This window comes from Dipodomys merriami, unplaced genomic scaffold (assembly GCF_024711535.1).
Source record: "Dipodomys merriami isolate MVZ:Mamm:240054 unplaced genomic scaffold, mDipMer1.0.p SCAF_21, whole genome shotgun sequence".
Lineage (NCBI taxonomy): Eukaryota > Metazoa > Chordata > Mammalia > Rodentia > Heteromyidae > Dipodomys > Dipodomys merriami.
Genome location: NW_027203493.1, coordinates 938903 through 955687, shown reverse-complemented (window position 1 = coordinate 955687; position 16785 = coordinate 938903). Strand labels below are relative to the sequence as shown.

General features: G+C 51.6%; 1 protein-coding gene across 1 annotated transcript in view; it reads left to right on the top strand.

Moving 5' to 3' along the window:
• Positions 1-14562, top strand: part of Fads2 (fatty acid desaturase 2) — a 32333-nt gene extending 17771 nt beyond the window's left edge. Inside the window, exons 6-12 of the mRNA XM_070032162.1 lie at positions 4909-4969; positions 5211-5287; positions 10628-10725; positions 10886-10982; positions 11257-11336; positions 12759-12884; positions 13085-14562. Coding sequence (XP_069888263.1) covers positions 4909-4969; positions 5211-5287; positions 10628-10725; positions 10886-10982; positions 11257-11336; positions 12759-12884; positions 13085-13136 — 591 coding nt within the window. The 3' untranslated portion in view covers positions 13137-14562. The remainder of the gene's footprint in view (positions 1-4908; positions 4970-5210; positions 5288-10627; positions 10726-10885; positions 10983-11256; positions 11337-12758; positions 12885-13084) is intronic.
• The last annotated feature ends 2223 nt before the right edge of the window (positions 14563-16785 follow it).

The window sequence follows — 16785 nt, the reverse complement described above, 5'->3', positions numbered from 1 at the left end:
CAGAGGGGTTTTTGGGTTTGGGGTTTTTTTTTTTTTTTTTTGGCCCAAATACATGCCTTTTGTTTTTCTTCTAGGAAACAGCTTGCAGCTAGCTTTAATTGGAGGTGTCTAGATAGCAGGGCTGATTAACTCCAGGCCTGATAGTGAGGACAAAGGTTTCCTTTCCTCTGTGGCGAGCCCCTGGCTGTTCGGACACATGTTTTTCTGTATCCCTGACCACAGAGCCCAGTCTCACCAGCTCTGCTGCTGGCAAGCTTGTCTCCTGTGTACTCCCGGGTGGCTGTTGGGGTGTGAATTTACAGAGATCTGCACGTCCAGGTGCCAGTAGTGTTTAGGAGACTTTAAGTCCAGTGTTATGGAGCTCATGGAAATTCCCACCTCCACCTCCCTGGAGTTCAGGAAGAGAAGGGCCTGTGTTTCCAAGGCTCCTGGTTGCCCAATGCTGCCTTTGGAAGGGGATGGGTCTCCTCACGGGTGACAATGAACCCACAAGCCCCAGCAGGATCTGCTACCCAGGCTCTCTGTGGCCAGGCATCAGGGACTCAAGCAGGCTTTAGGGAAAGGAAGTTGTTTTTTTTGTTTTTTGGGGTTTTTTTGGCCGGTTGTGGGGCCTGAACTCTGGGCCTTGGCACTGTCCCTCAGCTCTTCAGTTCAAGGCTAGCCCTTTACCACTTGAACTATAGTACCACTTCTGGTTTTTTTTTTCCTGCTTATGTGGTGCTGAAGAATCGAACCCAGAGCCTCATGCATGCAAGGCAAGTGCTTTACCACTGAGCCACCTTTCCAGCTCAGGATCTCATTCTTGTTTTAGGAAAGTGCTCTACGCTTTGAGCTGTATCTCCTGTTCTTTTTGCTTCCATTGTTGTTCAGATAAGGTCTGTACTTTTGCTCTGGCGGCCTGAGGCTGTGATCTTCCTAACTCCACCTCCTGAGAAACTAGTATGATAGGTGTGCACCTCTATGTCCAGCTAGTTTTTCATCAGTGTTATGCCTTTGTGTCTCTGTGTTTAGCTTATTTATTTATTTATTTATTTATTTTTTGGTCGGTCGTGGGGCTTGAACTCTGGGCTTGGGTGCTGTCCCTGTGCTCTTCATCTCAAGGTGAGTACTCTACTACTTGAACCACAGCGCCACTTCCAGTTTTCTAGTGGTTTATTGGAGATAAGAGTCTCACGGACTTTCCTGCCCAGGCTGGCTTTGAACCGAGATCCTCACATCTCAGCCTCCTGAGTAGCTAGGATGACAGGCATGAGCCACTGGCACCCGGCTTGTGTTTAGCTTTTATCCAGGAATTGGCACAAGTCCATTTCTCTAGCTCCATTACCATTTTCGTTTGTTTGTTTTTGTCGGTCGTGGGACTTGAACTGTGGGCCTTGGTGCTGTCCCTGAGCTCTTCAGCTCAAGGTGAGCACTCTACCACCTGAGCCACAATGCCACTTCCAGTTTTCTGGTGGTTAATTGGAGATAAGAGTCTCACAGACTTTCCTGCTGGCTTTGAACTGTGATCCTCAGATCACAGGATTACAGGCATGAGCCACTGGTGCCTGGTTCTATTACCCTTTCTAAATGATGAATCCCGGGGTCTGCTCTGGATGTCGTACTGAGGTACATGTGGGGTGATCTAGGTGTCATTCTTACCTGTCCTCGGCACTTAACTCCTCTTCTGGGGGTAGTGTAGTAACTTGCTTCCCTCCCTCCTCCTCCCTTTCTCCCTCCCCTCCCCCCCGTCTCTCTCTCTCTCTCTCTCTCTCTCTCTCTCTCTCTCTCTCTCTCTCTCTCTCTCTCTCTCTCTCTCTCTCTCTCTCTCTCTCTCTCTCTCTCGTCCTGGGACTTGAACTCAGGGCCTGGGCACTTTCTGTGAGCTCAAGGCTAGCATTCTGCCACTAGAGCCACAGCTCCACTTCTGGCTTTTTGGAGGTTAATGGGAAATAAGAATCTTAAGGGGCTGGGAAGGTAGCTCGGTGGTAGAGTGCTTGCCTTGCGTGCATGAGTCCCTGGCTTCAATTTCTCAGCACCACATTAACAGAAAAAGCCAGAAGTGGTGCTGTAGCTCAAATGGTAGAGTGCTAGCCTTGAGCTGAAGAGCTGAGGGACAGTGCCCAGAGTTCAAGCCCCACGACTAACAACAAAATAAAAAGAGTCTAAAGGATTTTGCTGCTGCCAGGGCTGGCTTTGAACTGTGATACTCAGATCTTGGCCTCCGGAGTAGCTAGGTGACTGACTTCCCATTCTTGAAAGAATGTGTATCATTATACTCTTCCTTCTCATATAGCAGCAAGGCCTTTCCATTTACTGAAATTCTCTTTTCTCTTAAGATTCTTCTACTTTTCTTTATAGGCCTGGTGCATGCTAAATTTTCTATTTTGCCATGTGCTTGGGGTTTTTTTGGTATTCAGAAAAACTATCAATATAGGGCTCAATTATGTCCAGCTCGTGGTTTATGGTTCCAGTTTTTCCAGTTGATTCTTTTCAAGCTTCCTGGGTAGATGATCGTCTTAAAAATCAGGACAATTTAATCTCTTCCTAATGGCTCCATCCACTCTCTCATTTCCACTTGGGTTTTTAGTGCACTGATGGGACTGCCCAGAGGGGAATTAAATATGATGATGTAGTAGTAGTTTTGCCTTGCTGGAGTGCTGTAAATGGGTTCCTGGGGTGTGCCTGCCTGAGAGCACCCCTCAACCCATCCAGATGTGTTCCTGCTGTCTGCCTCTCTACAGCTGAACCCTAGGCCTCTTGCTTCTAGTGGACTATGAATGACTCCCAGGAACCAGGGCCCCCTGGGTTGGGGATCCTGCCATTTCATCCACACCTGAATGCAGCCATGATGCACCTCCCCCTCCTCCTCTCCCCCTCCCTCCCTTTCTCCCTCTTTCTCTCCCCCCCTGTCTCCCCCACCCCCATGAATTTAGGGATTGCCAGAGACAGTGGCCAGGCTTTGGGACAGCTCTCCTTCCAGCCCTAGACAAACAAGGAAAGCCCTGTCTCATTTCTCAGACATTTCGTTTCACTTCCACAAAGTCCCTCCCACAGGCCCAGCATCCTGCTGCCCAGCCTGTGGTCCTTGGGGAGAGGCAGAGTGCAAGAAGGTCAGGCCAGCTGCCAGGGCTGGCCTGGCCTGTGTCCCCATTACAGGCTTGACTTTGGAAATGAGCTGTCCCTGTTCAAGGAGAGCTCTGGGCGTGCCACTGTCTCCTTCTTAGGGTCCAGCCACAAAAAGCTGTTGCCTTGACTCCTAAGAGTTCTTCTTGTGTGGACAAGGGCGTTGCTGAATGGAGAGCTGAGTGGGATCCCCTGATTCCTGCCCTCTAGACCCTGCAGCTGAGCTTTTGTGAGGAGCCCTGGGCATGCGCAGTGCCACTTGATCTTTATTTAGCGCATGAGGCAGGAGCAGTTATCAGCCCTTGGATAGCTAGAAAGACGGAGCCTGAGGCAGGAAATGACTTGCCCAAAGTTAGAGCCAGAAAACAACAGCGCCCACATCCGAACTGGGACTGTCTTGCTCCAAGCTACCTCACCGGCACTTGGAACTTGGTTGGGTGACTGGTTGTGTCATCAATGAAGAACCAGAGGCTCACTCTTCCAATTCAATACATCCCACAACACTTCTCATCCCTTTCCTGAGAGCCCATGCTTGTCTTTTCTGGTTTTTGGGTCCCTCTGTATGCTGGGCACAGTGCCCTTGCACCTGTCCCATTAAAGATCCTTGAAGTAGACATGGGTGTGCAGTGGTTTGTCACTTCATGTGTGCACACAGGTGAAATGACTAACACTGTCACCTTAGGATGCTGGCGCTGTGTGTGTGTGTGTATCAGGGCTTGAAGTGAAAACCAGTGACTTATAGTCAGGTGCCGGTGACTCACGCCTGTAATCCTAGCTACTTAGAAGGCTGAGATCTGAGGATCTCAGTTGGAAGCCAGCCTGGGCAGGAAAGTCCATGAGACTCTTATCTCCTATTAACCATCAGAAAACCGGAAGTAGCACTATGGCTTAAGTGGTAGAGTGCTTGCCTTGAGCAGAAGAACTCAGGGACAGCACCCAGACCCAGAATTTAAGCCCCATGACTGACCAAAAAAAAAAAAAAAAAAGTGACTTACATGCCAGATGCGCTAGGAGAAGCCAGGATGGGTCCGAGCCCAGGCTCCCTTCACAGCCCCCTGGCATTGCAGGAGAGAAGATCAGGTACCTCTTAGCCAGCTGTGTTACTGGGGAACCGGGCCTTGGAATTTCAGGGTGTCAGGTGACCAGCTATGTGGTGGCTCTAAGCCTGTCTGTGCATGGCCTCTTCTGTTCTGCTCATGCCTCTCTGGGGAGGGCTGATTAGTGCTTAGAAAGTTCTAGAAGACTCCAAGGAGCAGCTACTCCTCATCTAAGGACTATTTGTAATCCCCAGGCCCTCACCTGTGTTCTCCCAGCGGCTGTGGCCCTCCCCAGAGCACCTGAGAGGGACCTAGAGCTCTTCTGCTTGTCCCACAGGGCTAGAGTCAGGCCCAGGGGTCCTCTACAAATATCCAGGCCTGTGTGAAGATTTAAATGCCAGGCAGGCTCGCAGGGCTGGAAGTGTGGCTTGGTGGTAGAGCATTTACCTAGGTCATTTCAGGCCCTGGGTTGTAGCCCTTGAAATAACAAGACACGAACACACAAATGAAAAGAGTCAAGCCATCTCCCATCTCGTGGCCTTGGGCACTGATTGAACCCTAAGCCTGAACTTGAACAGTACTTACCCACAGACCCTGAGAGGATTCCGGCTGCTTGATGCTGGCACACACAGGCAGGGCTTGAGGATCTTGGCCACTGCTGTCTCTGGCAGGCCTGGGTGCCGGCTGACGGGAGTGACAGCGGCTGATCTGAAATGGGTGAAGGGCCTGGGTGGGAGGCAGCTACTTACCATCTCTTCTCTCTCCTCAGTATGGCAAGAAGAAGCTGAAATACCTGCCTTACAATCACCAGCACGAGTACTTCTTCCTGAGTAAGTACTAAGCATCCAATACCACCCCCTGACCCTGCTCTCCCCCACAGAGTGCCTCTCTCCCTCTACCACCCCTCCACACCTTTCCACACCCTAAGAGTGACATCAGACCTGTCTCAGAAGGAGAGGCCACAGCAGACAGCCCACACAGACCTCTCTTGGTCCACGAGCTGACCTGGCATTCGATTGTCTGGCTGGGCCCGGCTGGGTCGCTCATTCAACCCTCTGTTCTCCCCCACAGTTGGGCCTCCACTGCTCATCCCCATGTACTTCCAGTACCAGATCATCATGACCATGATCATCCGCAGGGACTGGGTGGTGAGTCGGGAGGGGTGCTGGCTGGGAGTGTGGGAGGGTGATGGGGGGAGGGGCATGGGCAGCAGAGGGCCTGAGGGGTCTCAGTCACCTCCCCTGGGGGGTATCTGCCTTATTGTTCTCTCTCTTTTTTGTTGTTGTTGGTTGTGGAACTCGAACTCAGAGCCTGGGCACTGTCCCCTCAGTCTTCAGCTAAAGGCGAGCACTCTACCACTTGAGCCACAGCATCACTTCCAATTTTCTGGTGGTTAATTGGAGATAGGAATCTCATGGACTTTCCTGCCTGGGCTGGCTTTGAACCACAATCCCCAGATCTCAGCCTTTTAAGTAGTTAGGATTGCAGCTGTGAGACACCGGCACCTGGCTGAACTGTTATTATAAAGGTGATGTATAGAGGGGTTATAGTTAGGTAAATCGGATAAGGAGTATATTTCTTTTGTTGTTGGTGGTGGTGGTCATGGGGCTTGAACTCTGGGCCTGGGCACTTGTCCCTCAGCTCTTCAGCTCAAGGCAAGCACTTTACCACTTGAGCCACAACGCCACTTCCAGTTTATTGGAGATTAGAGTCACAGATTTTCTTGCCTGGGCTGGCTTTGAACCATGATCCTCAGATCTCAGCCTCCTGAGTAGCTAGGATTACAGGCGTGAGCCACTGGCACCTGGGTAGGAGTATATTTCTTTTGGACAATGTCACCCCTTCCCTTGCTCTCTCCTAGTTACCCCCCCCCCATTCCCACCCATGAATTGTATAGTTTGTTGTCAACATAGTGTCCAGTGACTGCTGTTGTTGGATTGGTTCACCCCTTTATTGCTATTAAGAAGGTTCTCCCTCAGGGGTCCCCACAGCTAAGAAAGCTACAGTAAAATAATCCTATAGATTCCCCCCCATATATATATACATGGGGATCCCACAAGGGCAGCTGCTACCTTTGCATTTGGACACTGACGGTCCAGGTTCCTTTGTTAAGGCTGCATCACAGAGTACTCCAAATTGGGTGTCTTAAGCTAGAGGCCCGAAGTCCAGAACCAGCCCTTGGGAGGTCTCTCTGTTCCAGGCCCCTCCCCTCTCCCACCTAGGAGGTGGGGCTCCTTCCTGCCCTTCCTGTCTCTTCTTCTCTCCCCCCCTCATCTTTGTTTAAATATCTCCCTTCTTAAAGGGACACCAGTCCTATTGGGTTCATGGCTCAGCCTAATGACCTCCTATTAGCTCGTCACCCCCTTGAAGGAGCCCAAGGTCACTTTCTGAAGTTAATGGTAATTAGAATTTCAGGGTAATGAAATTGGATGATGCAGTTTCGCCTCAGACAACAGACTTAGACGAGTCTGCTGATTTTGCTTCCGACAAAGAAAGGGAAGCCAGGTGCTAGTGACTCACCTGTAATCCTAGCTACTCAGGAAGGTGAGACCTCAGTTCAAAGTGAGCCTAGGAAACAAGTCAGAGAAGCTCTTACCACCAAGGAACCAGGAAAAAGCTAGGAGTCGTGGCTTAACTAGCAGAGCACTAGCCTTGAGTGAAAAGCTGAGGGATAGCACCTGGGCCCTGAGTTCAAGTTCCAGTCCAGAAGAAAAGGAGGAGGAGGAAAGAAGAGGAAAAGAAGAGGAAGAGGAGGAAGGAAAGAAGAGAAAGAGAGAGAAAGGAAGGAAGGAAGAAAGAAAGGAAGGAAGGAAGGAAGGAAGGAAAGAAAAAAGGAAGAGGAAGGGTCTCTAGAGAAGACTTCAGAGTGGTGCTCAAGGGGACCTTGTTTGTTTGTTTTTTGTTGTTGTTTTGCTGGTCCTGGAGCTTGAACTCAGGGCCTGGCCAGTCTCTCTGAGCTCAAGGCTAGCGCTCTACTACTTGAGCCACAGCGCCACTTCTGGCTTTTTCTGTGTATGTGGTACTAAGGAATTGAACCCTGGGTTTCACGCATACTAGGCAAGCACTCTACCACTGAGCCACATTCCCAGCCCAACCTTGGGTTTCGTAGATGTGCAGTCATGGTTTTGTGCAAGATGGCAGTGTACTTGTGGTGAGGTAAGCTATATGAAGTGGTCACCACAAGCAGAAAGGGTTCTCTGGGACGGGAGCCTAGCAATTAGTCTCAGAAAGAACAGACATGTTCACAGTCACCTGTTAGTTACAATTGGCCTTTCTAAACCACAAAACCCCCCCAGACTGTCTCAATCATGAATATCATGAAGGCTGATCAGTGTGACAACTAAGGGTGGTGTGGTCTCCTGACACCTACACTCAGTACCCCATTGCCCCCCCAAGCCCCAGCCTAACTCCTGTTCACAGAGCACTGAAGGGCTCCGGACTGCGGCGAGTTCTGTGCTATTTGTGGGGGCTGGGCACAGGATTTTGCTTCTAGATAGAACTGGAACTGGTGGGGGGAGGAGGTGGGACCCTGCCAGCCCTGGAAGGATAGAAGGACAATGTTTCTGAGTCAGTTGAGTAACAGACATGAAACATCCATCTCCTATCCTTCCCTACTAGGACTTCTGCTTCCAGCAGGATTTAGCTAGGCTTTGGCAAGGTGTAGCTGAAAAGGAGCTGGGTGCTGATGTGCTGATTAGGGGGCCAGGTGGGGAGCTTGAACCAGTGTTATAGCAAGGGGGGGTGTAAGAGGACTGGGTGAGGTGTTTTAACCAGTGTTATAGAAAGTAGGGCATGTGTATGTGTGTGCACGCATGCGTGTGTACTTGTGTTTTCTTTATTTACAGTGCTTGCTCCATAAGGAGCAAAGCATTGGCTGGGGAAAAGCAGGCAAGGAGATTAGACTCTGTTCACATCCTCAGATGGCAGAGCCTGAGCTCCCAACAGCTCCAATTCTGTTGGGCCACTTGGCAATATGTAGACATAGATCATCCCCAGGTGGGGCTGGCATCTAGCCAGAGGCAGTTGTGTTAAAACATTCTGCTAGCCTGGCGCCAGTGGGTCATGCCTGTAATTCTAGCTGCTTAGGAGGCTGAGATCTGAGGATCATGGTTCAAAGCCAGCTGGGGCAGGAATATCTGTGAGACTCTTATCTCCAATGAACCACCAGAAAACAGGAAGTAGTATTGTGGTTCAAGTGGTAGAGCTTGCGCCTTGAGCAGAAGAGCTCAGGGACAGCGCCCAGGCCCAGAGTTCAAACCCCATGACAGACAAAAAAAAAAAAAAAGATAAACATATCATCATCCACGAACAGGAAGTGGCACTTTGGCTCCAAGTGGTAGAGCGCTAGCCTTGAGCAAAAAAGCTAGGCCCTGAGTTCAAGCCCCACAACTGACAAAAAGAAGACAAAAGACACTGCCCTCATGAGAATGCGCAAAGCCCCAGCCGGTCCAGATGCCCTGAGTGTGGATCCTGAAACACCCCACACATAGATGAAGGTTCCGAAGGGAAGTGCTCACTGATCCCCACAGGCTCCCACGGCCAGCTGGGCTACTCCCCAGGCCTCACTTGCCCTTGGGTTGGATCTCATACTGGAACTTTGTCCTCTTGGCCTTCTTCTTGTCACCTTCCCAACCTCCACCTCTCTGGCTCTCCTCCCTGCTCTCCCTGCCCCGCTCTGTGGTGTTGCTGTGTCTCCTTCACCCCTGCCCCTGGTGTAGGAGGGTCCAAGAAATGTGTAGCTCGATGTTGATAAATACCTTAAGCTGGACACTGGTGACTCACACCTGTAATTCTAGCTACTCGGGAATGCTGCGATCTGATGATTGCGGTTCAAAGCCAGCTGGGGCAGGAACATCTGTGAGACTCTTATCTCCAATGAACTACCAGAAAACAGGAAGTGGTGCTGTGGCTCAAGTGGTAGAGCTCTCGCCTTGAGCAGAAGAGCTCAGGGACAGTGCCCAGGCCCACATGACAGACAATAAATACATCATCATCCACTCCCAAACACGTGTGTGGTATACCTGTTACTATACATGACATCATGTATGATATTATCATATACTACTATTCTATATATAGGATTATACACATGCACACATACACAGACACATACTTCTGCACTACAAATACACAAAACCATTAAAATGGCACTGGTGATATAGCTCAGTAGTAATGCACTTACCTAGAGTGCATGTGAGCGTAAGTTCTATCTCTAACCCTGAAAGGAATAATTTTTCTCCATTTCTTTTTCTTTCTTCCTTTTATTTTTGTTTTTGTGCCAGTCTTGGGGCTTGAACTCAGGGCCTAGGTGCTGTTCCAGAGTTGTTGGGGTTTTTTTTTTTTTGGTCCATTGTGGGGCTTGAAATCTAGGCCTGGGCACTGTCCCTCAGCTCTCTAGCTCAAGACTAGCGCTCTACCACTTGAGCCACAGCTTCACTTCCAGATTTTTTGGTAATTAATTGGAGGTAAGAGTCACACAGACTTTCCCGCTTGGGCTGGTTTTGAATCATGATTCTCAGATTTCAGCCTCTTGAGTAGCTAGGATTACAGGCCTGAACCACTGGTACACCTCGCAGAATAATAAATGTTCATTGAGTATGAAGAAAATTAGGAGAACTTAGAAAATCAGCCTTCCCTTGTCCCCTTGAAGTTAGATCATCGTTTTGTTGGATCTAGAGGTCCAGCTGGTAGCTCTTCATCTCCCTTCGTCAGCCCTTCCCTCTGTCCTGACCATTAGGCCAAAAGCAGAAGCAAAGCCAGATTCCTCACACCAAGCAATCACTAAATGCAGCCACATTTGTCTTCTAAATTGTTCTGCAATTTGTCACTTCTTCATCCATGATATGAGCCCTTCTTTCATGTTTTACCAGTGACAGGGCATTCCCCTGTGAAGTGCACTTAGCACTCCTGGCTGAGAATGCTCTGTCCATGCAAAGGCCCTAAGGCAGGAGCAAGCTGGGCCAGGGTGCTGAGGCAAAAGAGCTTCCTAATCCTGAGCTCTGTGGCCACAGAAGGATGCTGGGAGCTCAGGGCACTGGTTGCCATGGATATATGAGAACACGCAGGAGACCAATGCACATGCTTGTTGTGGTCCAGACAGGACATACTGGGCTTGGGTGGGAGAGGAAGTGGAGAGCGTTGGTCCACTCTAGAGAGCACCTGCCTGTCAGTGTTACACTGGAGAGCCAGGGTGCTGACACACAGGGACAGGGCCTCGAGTGTGGGGAGACGTGTGGATTTTGTACACTCTCAGATTCTCCAGTCCCTGCCCATAGCTGCCCCTCAGCTCTTTCCCCCTCCTCCCTCCATTTCTCTGGAGACCAAGGCAGTTGTACAAACCCATGCAAGCAGGCAGTTTAGGGAGGTATTACCTCTCTGATCCTCAACTTCCTAGAGGCCTGTGCCCAGCGCTGGAAGGTGTGTGCATACATCTAGTTTCTCAGTGCCAGAGATGTGGGGCGTGGCTGTAATCCTGTCTCTCTTCTCAGGACTTGGTCTGGGCCATCAGCTACTACATTCGCTTCTTCTGGACCTACGTCCCTTTCTACGGCATCCTGGGAGCTCTGGTTTTCCTCAACTTCATCAGGTAGCAAGCTTTGCCTCCCCGGGAACATCCATGGGGCTGTGGCGTAAGCGGGAGGAGGGAAGGCTGTCTGGCTCCTGCCCTGAGCCGGGCAGGGGAGCGGGGGATGTGGCTGTGTTGTTCATGGCTGGGGGCTCCAGCTCAGAGCTGTGCTCTCTTCCAGGTTCCTAGAGAGCCACTGGTTTGTGTGGGTTACACAGATGAACCATATTGTCATGGAGATCGACTTGGACCACTACCGAGACTGGTTCAGTAGCCAGGTGAGGGAAGCCAGAGTCCTGAACCAGGATCCTTGTCCCCAGATGTGGCTTGCCAGGGGGACCCAGGAATGTGCTGGGCATCCTTAGAGATGCCTGTGTCCTTCTGCTTGGCAGCCTCAGGGCTGAGCAAGAAAGGGACCAGTGGCGAATCTGGGCGGGTAGACTGAGGCTGACTGGCAGAACGATGGGACACAGAGCTGGGACTCTGCATAAAGCCTGCCATTGTGCGGATGAGGTCTGGTCCTTTGACCTTGCTCCCTTGCCTCCCACTCAGCTGGCAGCCACCTGCAATGTGGAGCAGTCCTTCTTCAATGACTGGTTCAGCGGGCATCTCAACTTCCAGATCGAGCACCAGTGAGTGTGACACGGCCAGGCTTGGGGGGGGAGGGCGGGAACAAGAGGCAATGGGGGGTGGTGGTGAGTGGGAGAACAAGGCACCATGGGATATGCGTTCTTGCTCTCCACCTGCCACTGGCAAGGTTACTATCCCATCCTGAAAGCATGGCTCTGCGGCCAGCACGACTGCGCAGGAAGGAAGGAGTCCCTTGGGCTGTGAACGCACCCCAAAGCGTGGTGGCAGGCCACACGAGGCCTAGGCACTGGCTGTGGTTAGAGCTTGTACCCGCATCTCGTGATGCCAGGATGCAAGCAAGGCAGGGAAAACCATTCCCACTTGGTTGACTGGTGAACTGAGGCCGGCGAGAGCGCTTGCTTGGAGCCCCTGTGGACAAGGGACTGTCCTTGCTCTGGTCTCTTGTCCCTGTCCTCTTCCATCTTTTATCTTTCTCTCATTTTCGTTTTTTTTTTTTTCCCCACTTTTTTTTCTTTTTTGTCGGTCGTGGGGCTGCAACTCTGGGCCTGGGCGCTGTCCCTGAGCTCTTCAGCTGTAGGCAAGCTCTCTACTACTTGAGCCACAGTGCCACTCCTGGTTTTCTGGGTGGTTTATTGGAGATAAGAGTCTCATGGCCTTTCCTGCTTTGAACCTCAATCCTCAGATCTCAGCCTCCTGAGTAGCTAAGATTACAGGCATAAGCCACTGACGCTCGGGTTTTGTCCTTCCCTTCCCCTCCCTCCTCTCCCCTCTGTTCCTCTCTCCTCTCTTTCCTCCCCCCTCTCCTTCCTTCTTTTCTGTGCCAGTCAGGGCTTTGGCACTGTTTCTTAGTGTTTTGTTTTGTTTTTTTTCTCCACGCAGGCTAGTGGTTCTATTGCTTGAGCCATGCCTCCCCTTTCCACTCTTTGCTGGTTAATGGAGGGGCTGGGAAGGTGGCTCAGTGGTACAGTGCTTGCCTTGCATGCATGAGGCCCTACATTTGATTCCTCAGCACCACATAAACAGCAAAGGCCGAAAGTGGCACTGTGGCTCAAGTGATAGAGCACTAGCCTTGAACTGAAGAGCTCAGGGACAGTACCCAGGGCTAGAGTTCAAGCCCCACAACCGACCAAAAAAAAAAAAAGAGGCTCTCCGGGACTTTACTGCCTGGACTGGCTTTGAACCACAGTCCTAGCTCTTGACCTTCTGAGTAGCTAAGATTACAGGCATGAGCTACCAGCACCCAGCTTCCTTTCCTTTCTTGAAAATTATGCTGGCCATCTAGTTCTCTTTCCAATTTCCTACCCTCAGCATGGTGCCAGTTGCTAACCCAGATAACTCCTGTAGCCACACACAGCCTTGTCCTAACTGCAGACAGGGCCTCCTGATCGGTGGGAGGAAGGGGTGGGGGTGAGTGGCTGAGCCCCCAGCATCCTTACGCTCCCCCTGCCTGTGTCTCTCCCCAGCCTCTTCCCTACCATGCCCCGGCACAACTTGCACAAGATCGCCCCGCTGGTAAAATCTCTGTGTGCCAAGCATGGCATCGAGTACCAGGAGAAGCCGCTGCTGAGGGCCCTACTGGACATCATTAGGTATGGAGTCCTTGAGGCTCTGGGGATATAGGAAGGGGTTGGGGTGGGGGGTGAAGGTCATGGAGAGGCACCTAGCTGGGATCCCTCACCGTGGACAGTACGGAGACCACTGGCTGTCTGCTCTGAGTGGGAAGCATGCCTTCCCCATGTCCTTCCTTGGTGCCTGAACCCTTTCTGACCCCCCCACCCTCTCTCTGCAGTTCTCTGAAGAAGTCCGGGCAGCTATGGCTGGATGCCTACCTCCACAAATGAAGCGCAGCCCTTGGGGCACCCGGGGGGGAGGGGCGAAGGCGTGGGTGCTGCGACAATAGGGAGGGGCGGACTTTCACTCTGAGTGTTCTCGTAAGGCCGGGGTACGCAGCAGTTCGTGGATCCCCCCCCACACACACACTTTTCTGTCTCCCTTTCCCCCCCTTTTGCTCCTCCGCCTCCCAATCATCCAGTCTTCTCCGTTCTGCCTCGGTCCCCTTCTGCGCAGGCCCAGGGAGAGCCTGGGCTGCAGGTGGTGGCTCCGTCCCTCCAGCTTCTACCCTTCGAGATCTGAGATCAGAGGTCCCAGAGTCTGGCCTGGCACTCCCCTTCTTTTACCCCCAAACTCCCTCCTTTCATCCCTCATAAACGTCAGTGGCCTGCAGGGAGGGTCCAGCCCTGCAGCCCACCCCAACAGCTGAAGGGGTCCGCCTGTTTGTGCTCTGCTCTCTTTCCTGTGGCTGGGATGGATGCACAGTCTCCCTCCTGCTCTGGAGGGCTTCAGGCCTGCGGCAAAGCCCTGAACTTGACCTTGAGGCCCAGAGAAATCTCTTTCCCTCTCCCACAGCTGGAGCAAAGCCCTATTCCATCATCTTCCTAACTCCAGAGGCTGCGGCCTTGGGTCCAAAGGGAGAGCGCCTTGGGTGAGCTCAGCAGAGGCCATGGCAGGTTACGGGAGGACCCCTCCCTTCCCCCCCCAGCCAGTCTCTAGCCACTTGGGCCCCTGAGTGGGGCTGGCCAGCTCCTCAGCCTCTCTCCTGATCTCTCCTTTTTCACTGTTTGTTTGTTTTTTTTTTTAAGTCTTTTTTTCTAACCAGAATGTATTCTTACAGGGAGGGTAGCAGGAAGACTGGGTCTTAGGACAATCTGCCTTTTCTAGATGTTTCTGGTCAGGCTTCCCTGAGCTCCATTGGGCTCACCTGCTGAGACCATCCGTCGTTAGATACTGGCTTGGAACTGTCGGAAGGAAGGGTAGGGGAGACAAGGGGAAGGAAGCCACCATGGGGTACCCGCGTGTGGGTGGGGACCCAGTGAGGACCAAACAGGATCTGAGAAATGTGGGGGTGGGAGGTTGCTGGGTAGTAATGGAGAAGTAGGAGGGGAAGAGGGGACAGCTGTCCCATTGGAAGGGACGGGACCCAAGCTGGGTCTTCAGATGTAACCCACTAACCAGTATTTAGATTCAGATGTGAATGACTCTGGGGACCTTTGAGGGAGCCTTCTAGTCCCTCCCAGCTCTGGCTGGCCAGCCAGGAGAGACCAGCTGGCTTCCAGAGACCTCCAGGTTACCATGGAAACACCTCCCAAAATAAATAAAAACCAACTAGCTGCTGTATGTTCTCCCCGAGTGAGTCCAATCGTAACTGTTAACGTGTTGTTTCCTCGCCCCTGAAGTTTTGGGGAAATAAAAGAAATAATTTTATTCTCACTTATGGTTCAGTCCAATGGCTGGCTGGTTAGTGTGCTTCTTGGATGCTAATGTGGGGGGGGGGTTGGCACTGGGGGTGGCGGGGACTGGAAGGGAAGGGAAAGCCCTCCAGGAGGGATGAGGACCTCATTTATAAGGTACTGGGGGTGAATGGAACTGTTGTCCTCCCTCAAAGACGCTGCCAAGGAAAACAACTGATTCCATCTTGTTCTGTGCAGTGGCTCATCCAGTCCTCATGGCCTGAAGGTTGCCGATACCATCTCAGCCTCAGTCACCTGCTTCTATACCGAGGGACTGGGTCTAGGTCCTAGGTTGGTTTCACCCCCAGATCTTGGAACAAGTGAATGGATGAACCACGGGCACCTGAGCAGCTTGCCTTCCAGAGGCCAAGGCTCTTCTCTGATCAGCTGGCTCTGGACGGACTGGCCTGGATAGGTCACTCCAGATGTACAAGAAGAGCCAAGAGGCACAGGGAAGCCAGCACCCCAGGGGTTGTCAATTGGTGGCTCCTTCCAGCAGGATTAGGGAGGGCGCTGGGGCCTCCCAACCCACTGGCCCACCATTCTGTATTTCAGTACTGAAAACCTCCAGCTGTGCCCCACTGGAGATCTATCCTTAATCAACTACTATTCTGCCTGCCCCGTGGGCTGGGCCTGCTACCCCAGGATGCTTTGGGATACAGATGGTGGGAAGCAGCCCATGCCCTGGGAATCCAGGGCCCATCTGCTCTGTGTGTGTGTGTGTGTGTGTGTGTGTGTGTGTGTGTGTGTGTGTGTGTGTGTGTGTGTGTGTGTGTGTGTATTTCCTAGTGTTAGTACTGGGGCTTGAACTCAGGACCTATTGCTTAAGGCTAGCACTCTTACCACTTGAGCCACAGCTCCACTTCCAGCCTTTTTGGTGGTTCATTAGAGGGAAGAGTCTCAGGAACTTTCCTGATCCTGCTGGCTTCAAACCTCAATCCTCAGATACCAGCCTCCTGAGTAGCTAGGATGACAGGTGGGAGCTACAAGTGCTCAGTATTTGAGTGTTACTTTGATAATATTTTACATTTGCTAACCAAACTGGTTCAACACATAAATGAGTTCACCATCATGGTCCTCCTGCCCTCTGTTCCCCACTTCTCTTGGGACTCTGAAGGAAGTTTAGTCATCTGGCTCAAGAATGAATGGTAGAGCTAGTGATATAGGCTTAGAAAGGGTCAATAATGGCCAACCACTGGTGGTTCACACCTGTAATTCTAACTACCCAGGAGGCTGAGATCTGAGGATCATGGTTCAAAGCCAGCCCAGGCAGGAAGTCTATAGACTTATCTTCAATTAGCCCCCAGAAAACCAGAACTGGCTCTGTGAGCACTATCCTTGAGCAAAAGAGCTCAGGGACAGAGCCCAGGCCCTAAGTTCAAGCCCCACAACTGACCTCCCCTCTTCCCTGTCCCCACCCCCCAAAAAAAGAACAAGAGCCAATACCGTTAGTGTCCAGTTCCAGGACTCACGGTCTATCCTGTCATGAACATGTTGTTTGTTTGTCCACCAGCCACTCCCATATGCTAGGAAGAGCTGGCTCTCCTGTCCTGGCCACAGGAGATTCAGGTTGGTTGATTGAGAAAACAAATCAACACAGTCGTGTTTCTTTTTCCCCCTTCAGTAGTTTTTATTGCTGCTGCTGTTTTCTGTGCAGGGATTTTAGAAAAAGAAAAAGAAAAAAAGACACCATGTTCCTCAGAGGCCTTTCTCTATTCTTTTTAGAAACATGGCCTGTCTTTACTCTGCAAAAGAAGAAAACCTCTGGGAAGTCAAACAAGTTACTGAGAAATTCTTGATTTGCCTAGGGGAGAGTGCACTTCCCTGGGCCACCAGCAGGGGCAGCATAGAGCATAGCCTGCTGCACAGAGGTGCAGGCATTCTGGGAGCTCCTAGGGGGCGCTGCAGGTCCAGTGGCTCCTCTGGGCAGGAGGGGGGTGGCGGGGACATACCTCCCCAACACGAGAGCCACCGTTGGAATTCTGGTGACTGCCTGCCAGAGCATGGATAAATCCCATCTGAGCCCTCTAGCACTGTGTGTGGTGGCAACCAGGGGTCAGGCCTTGGCAAGTGGTAGACTCCCCCAGAGGGAACAGTCTATGCAGGGACCCAGTACCCAGGGTTTTTTTTTCTCCTCCCTTCCCTCCTTTTTTTTTTCCTTTTCCCCCTCCTTTCTTTGTTCCTTCCCTCTCATCCTTCCTTT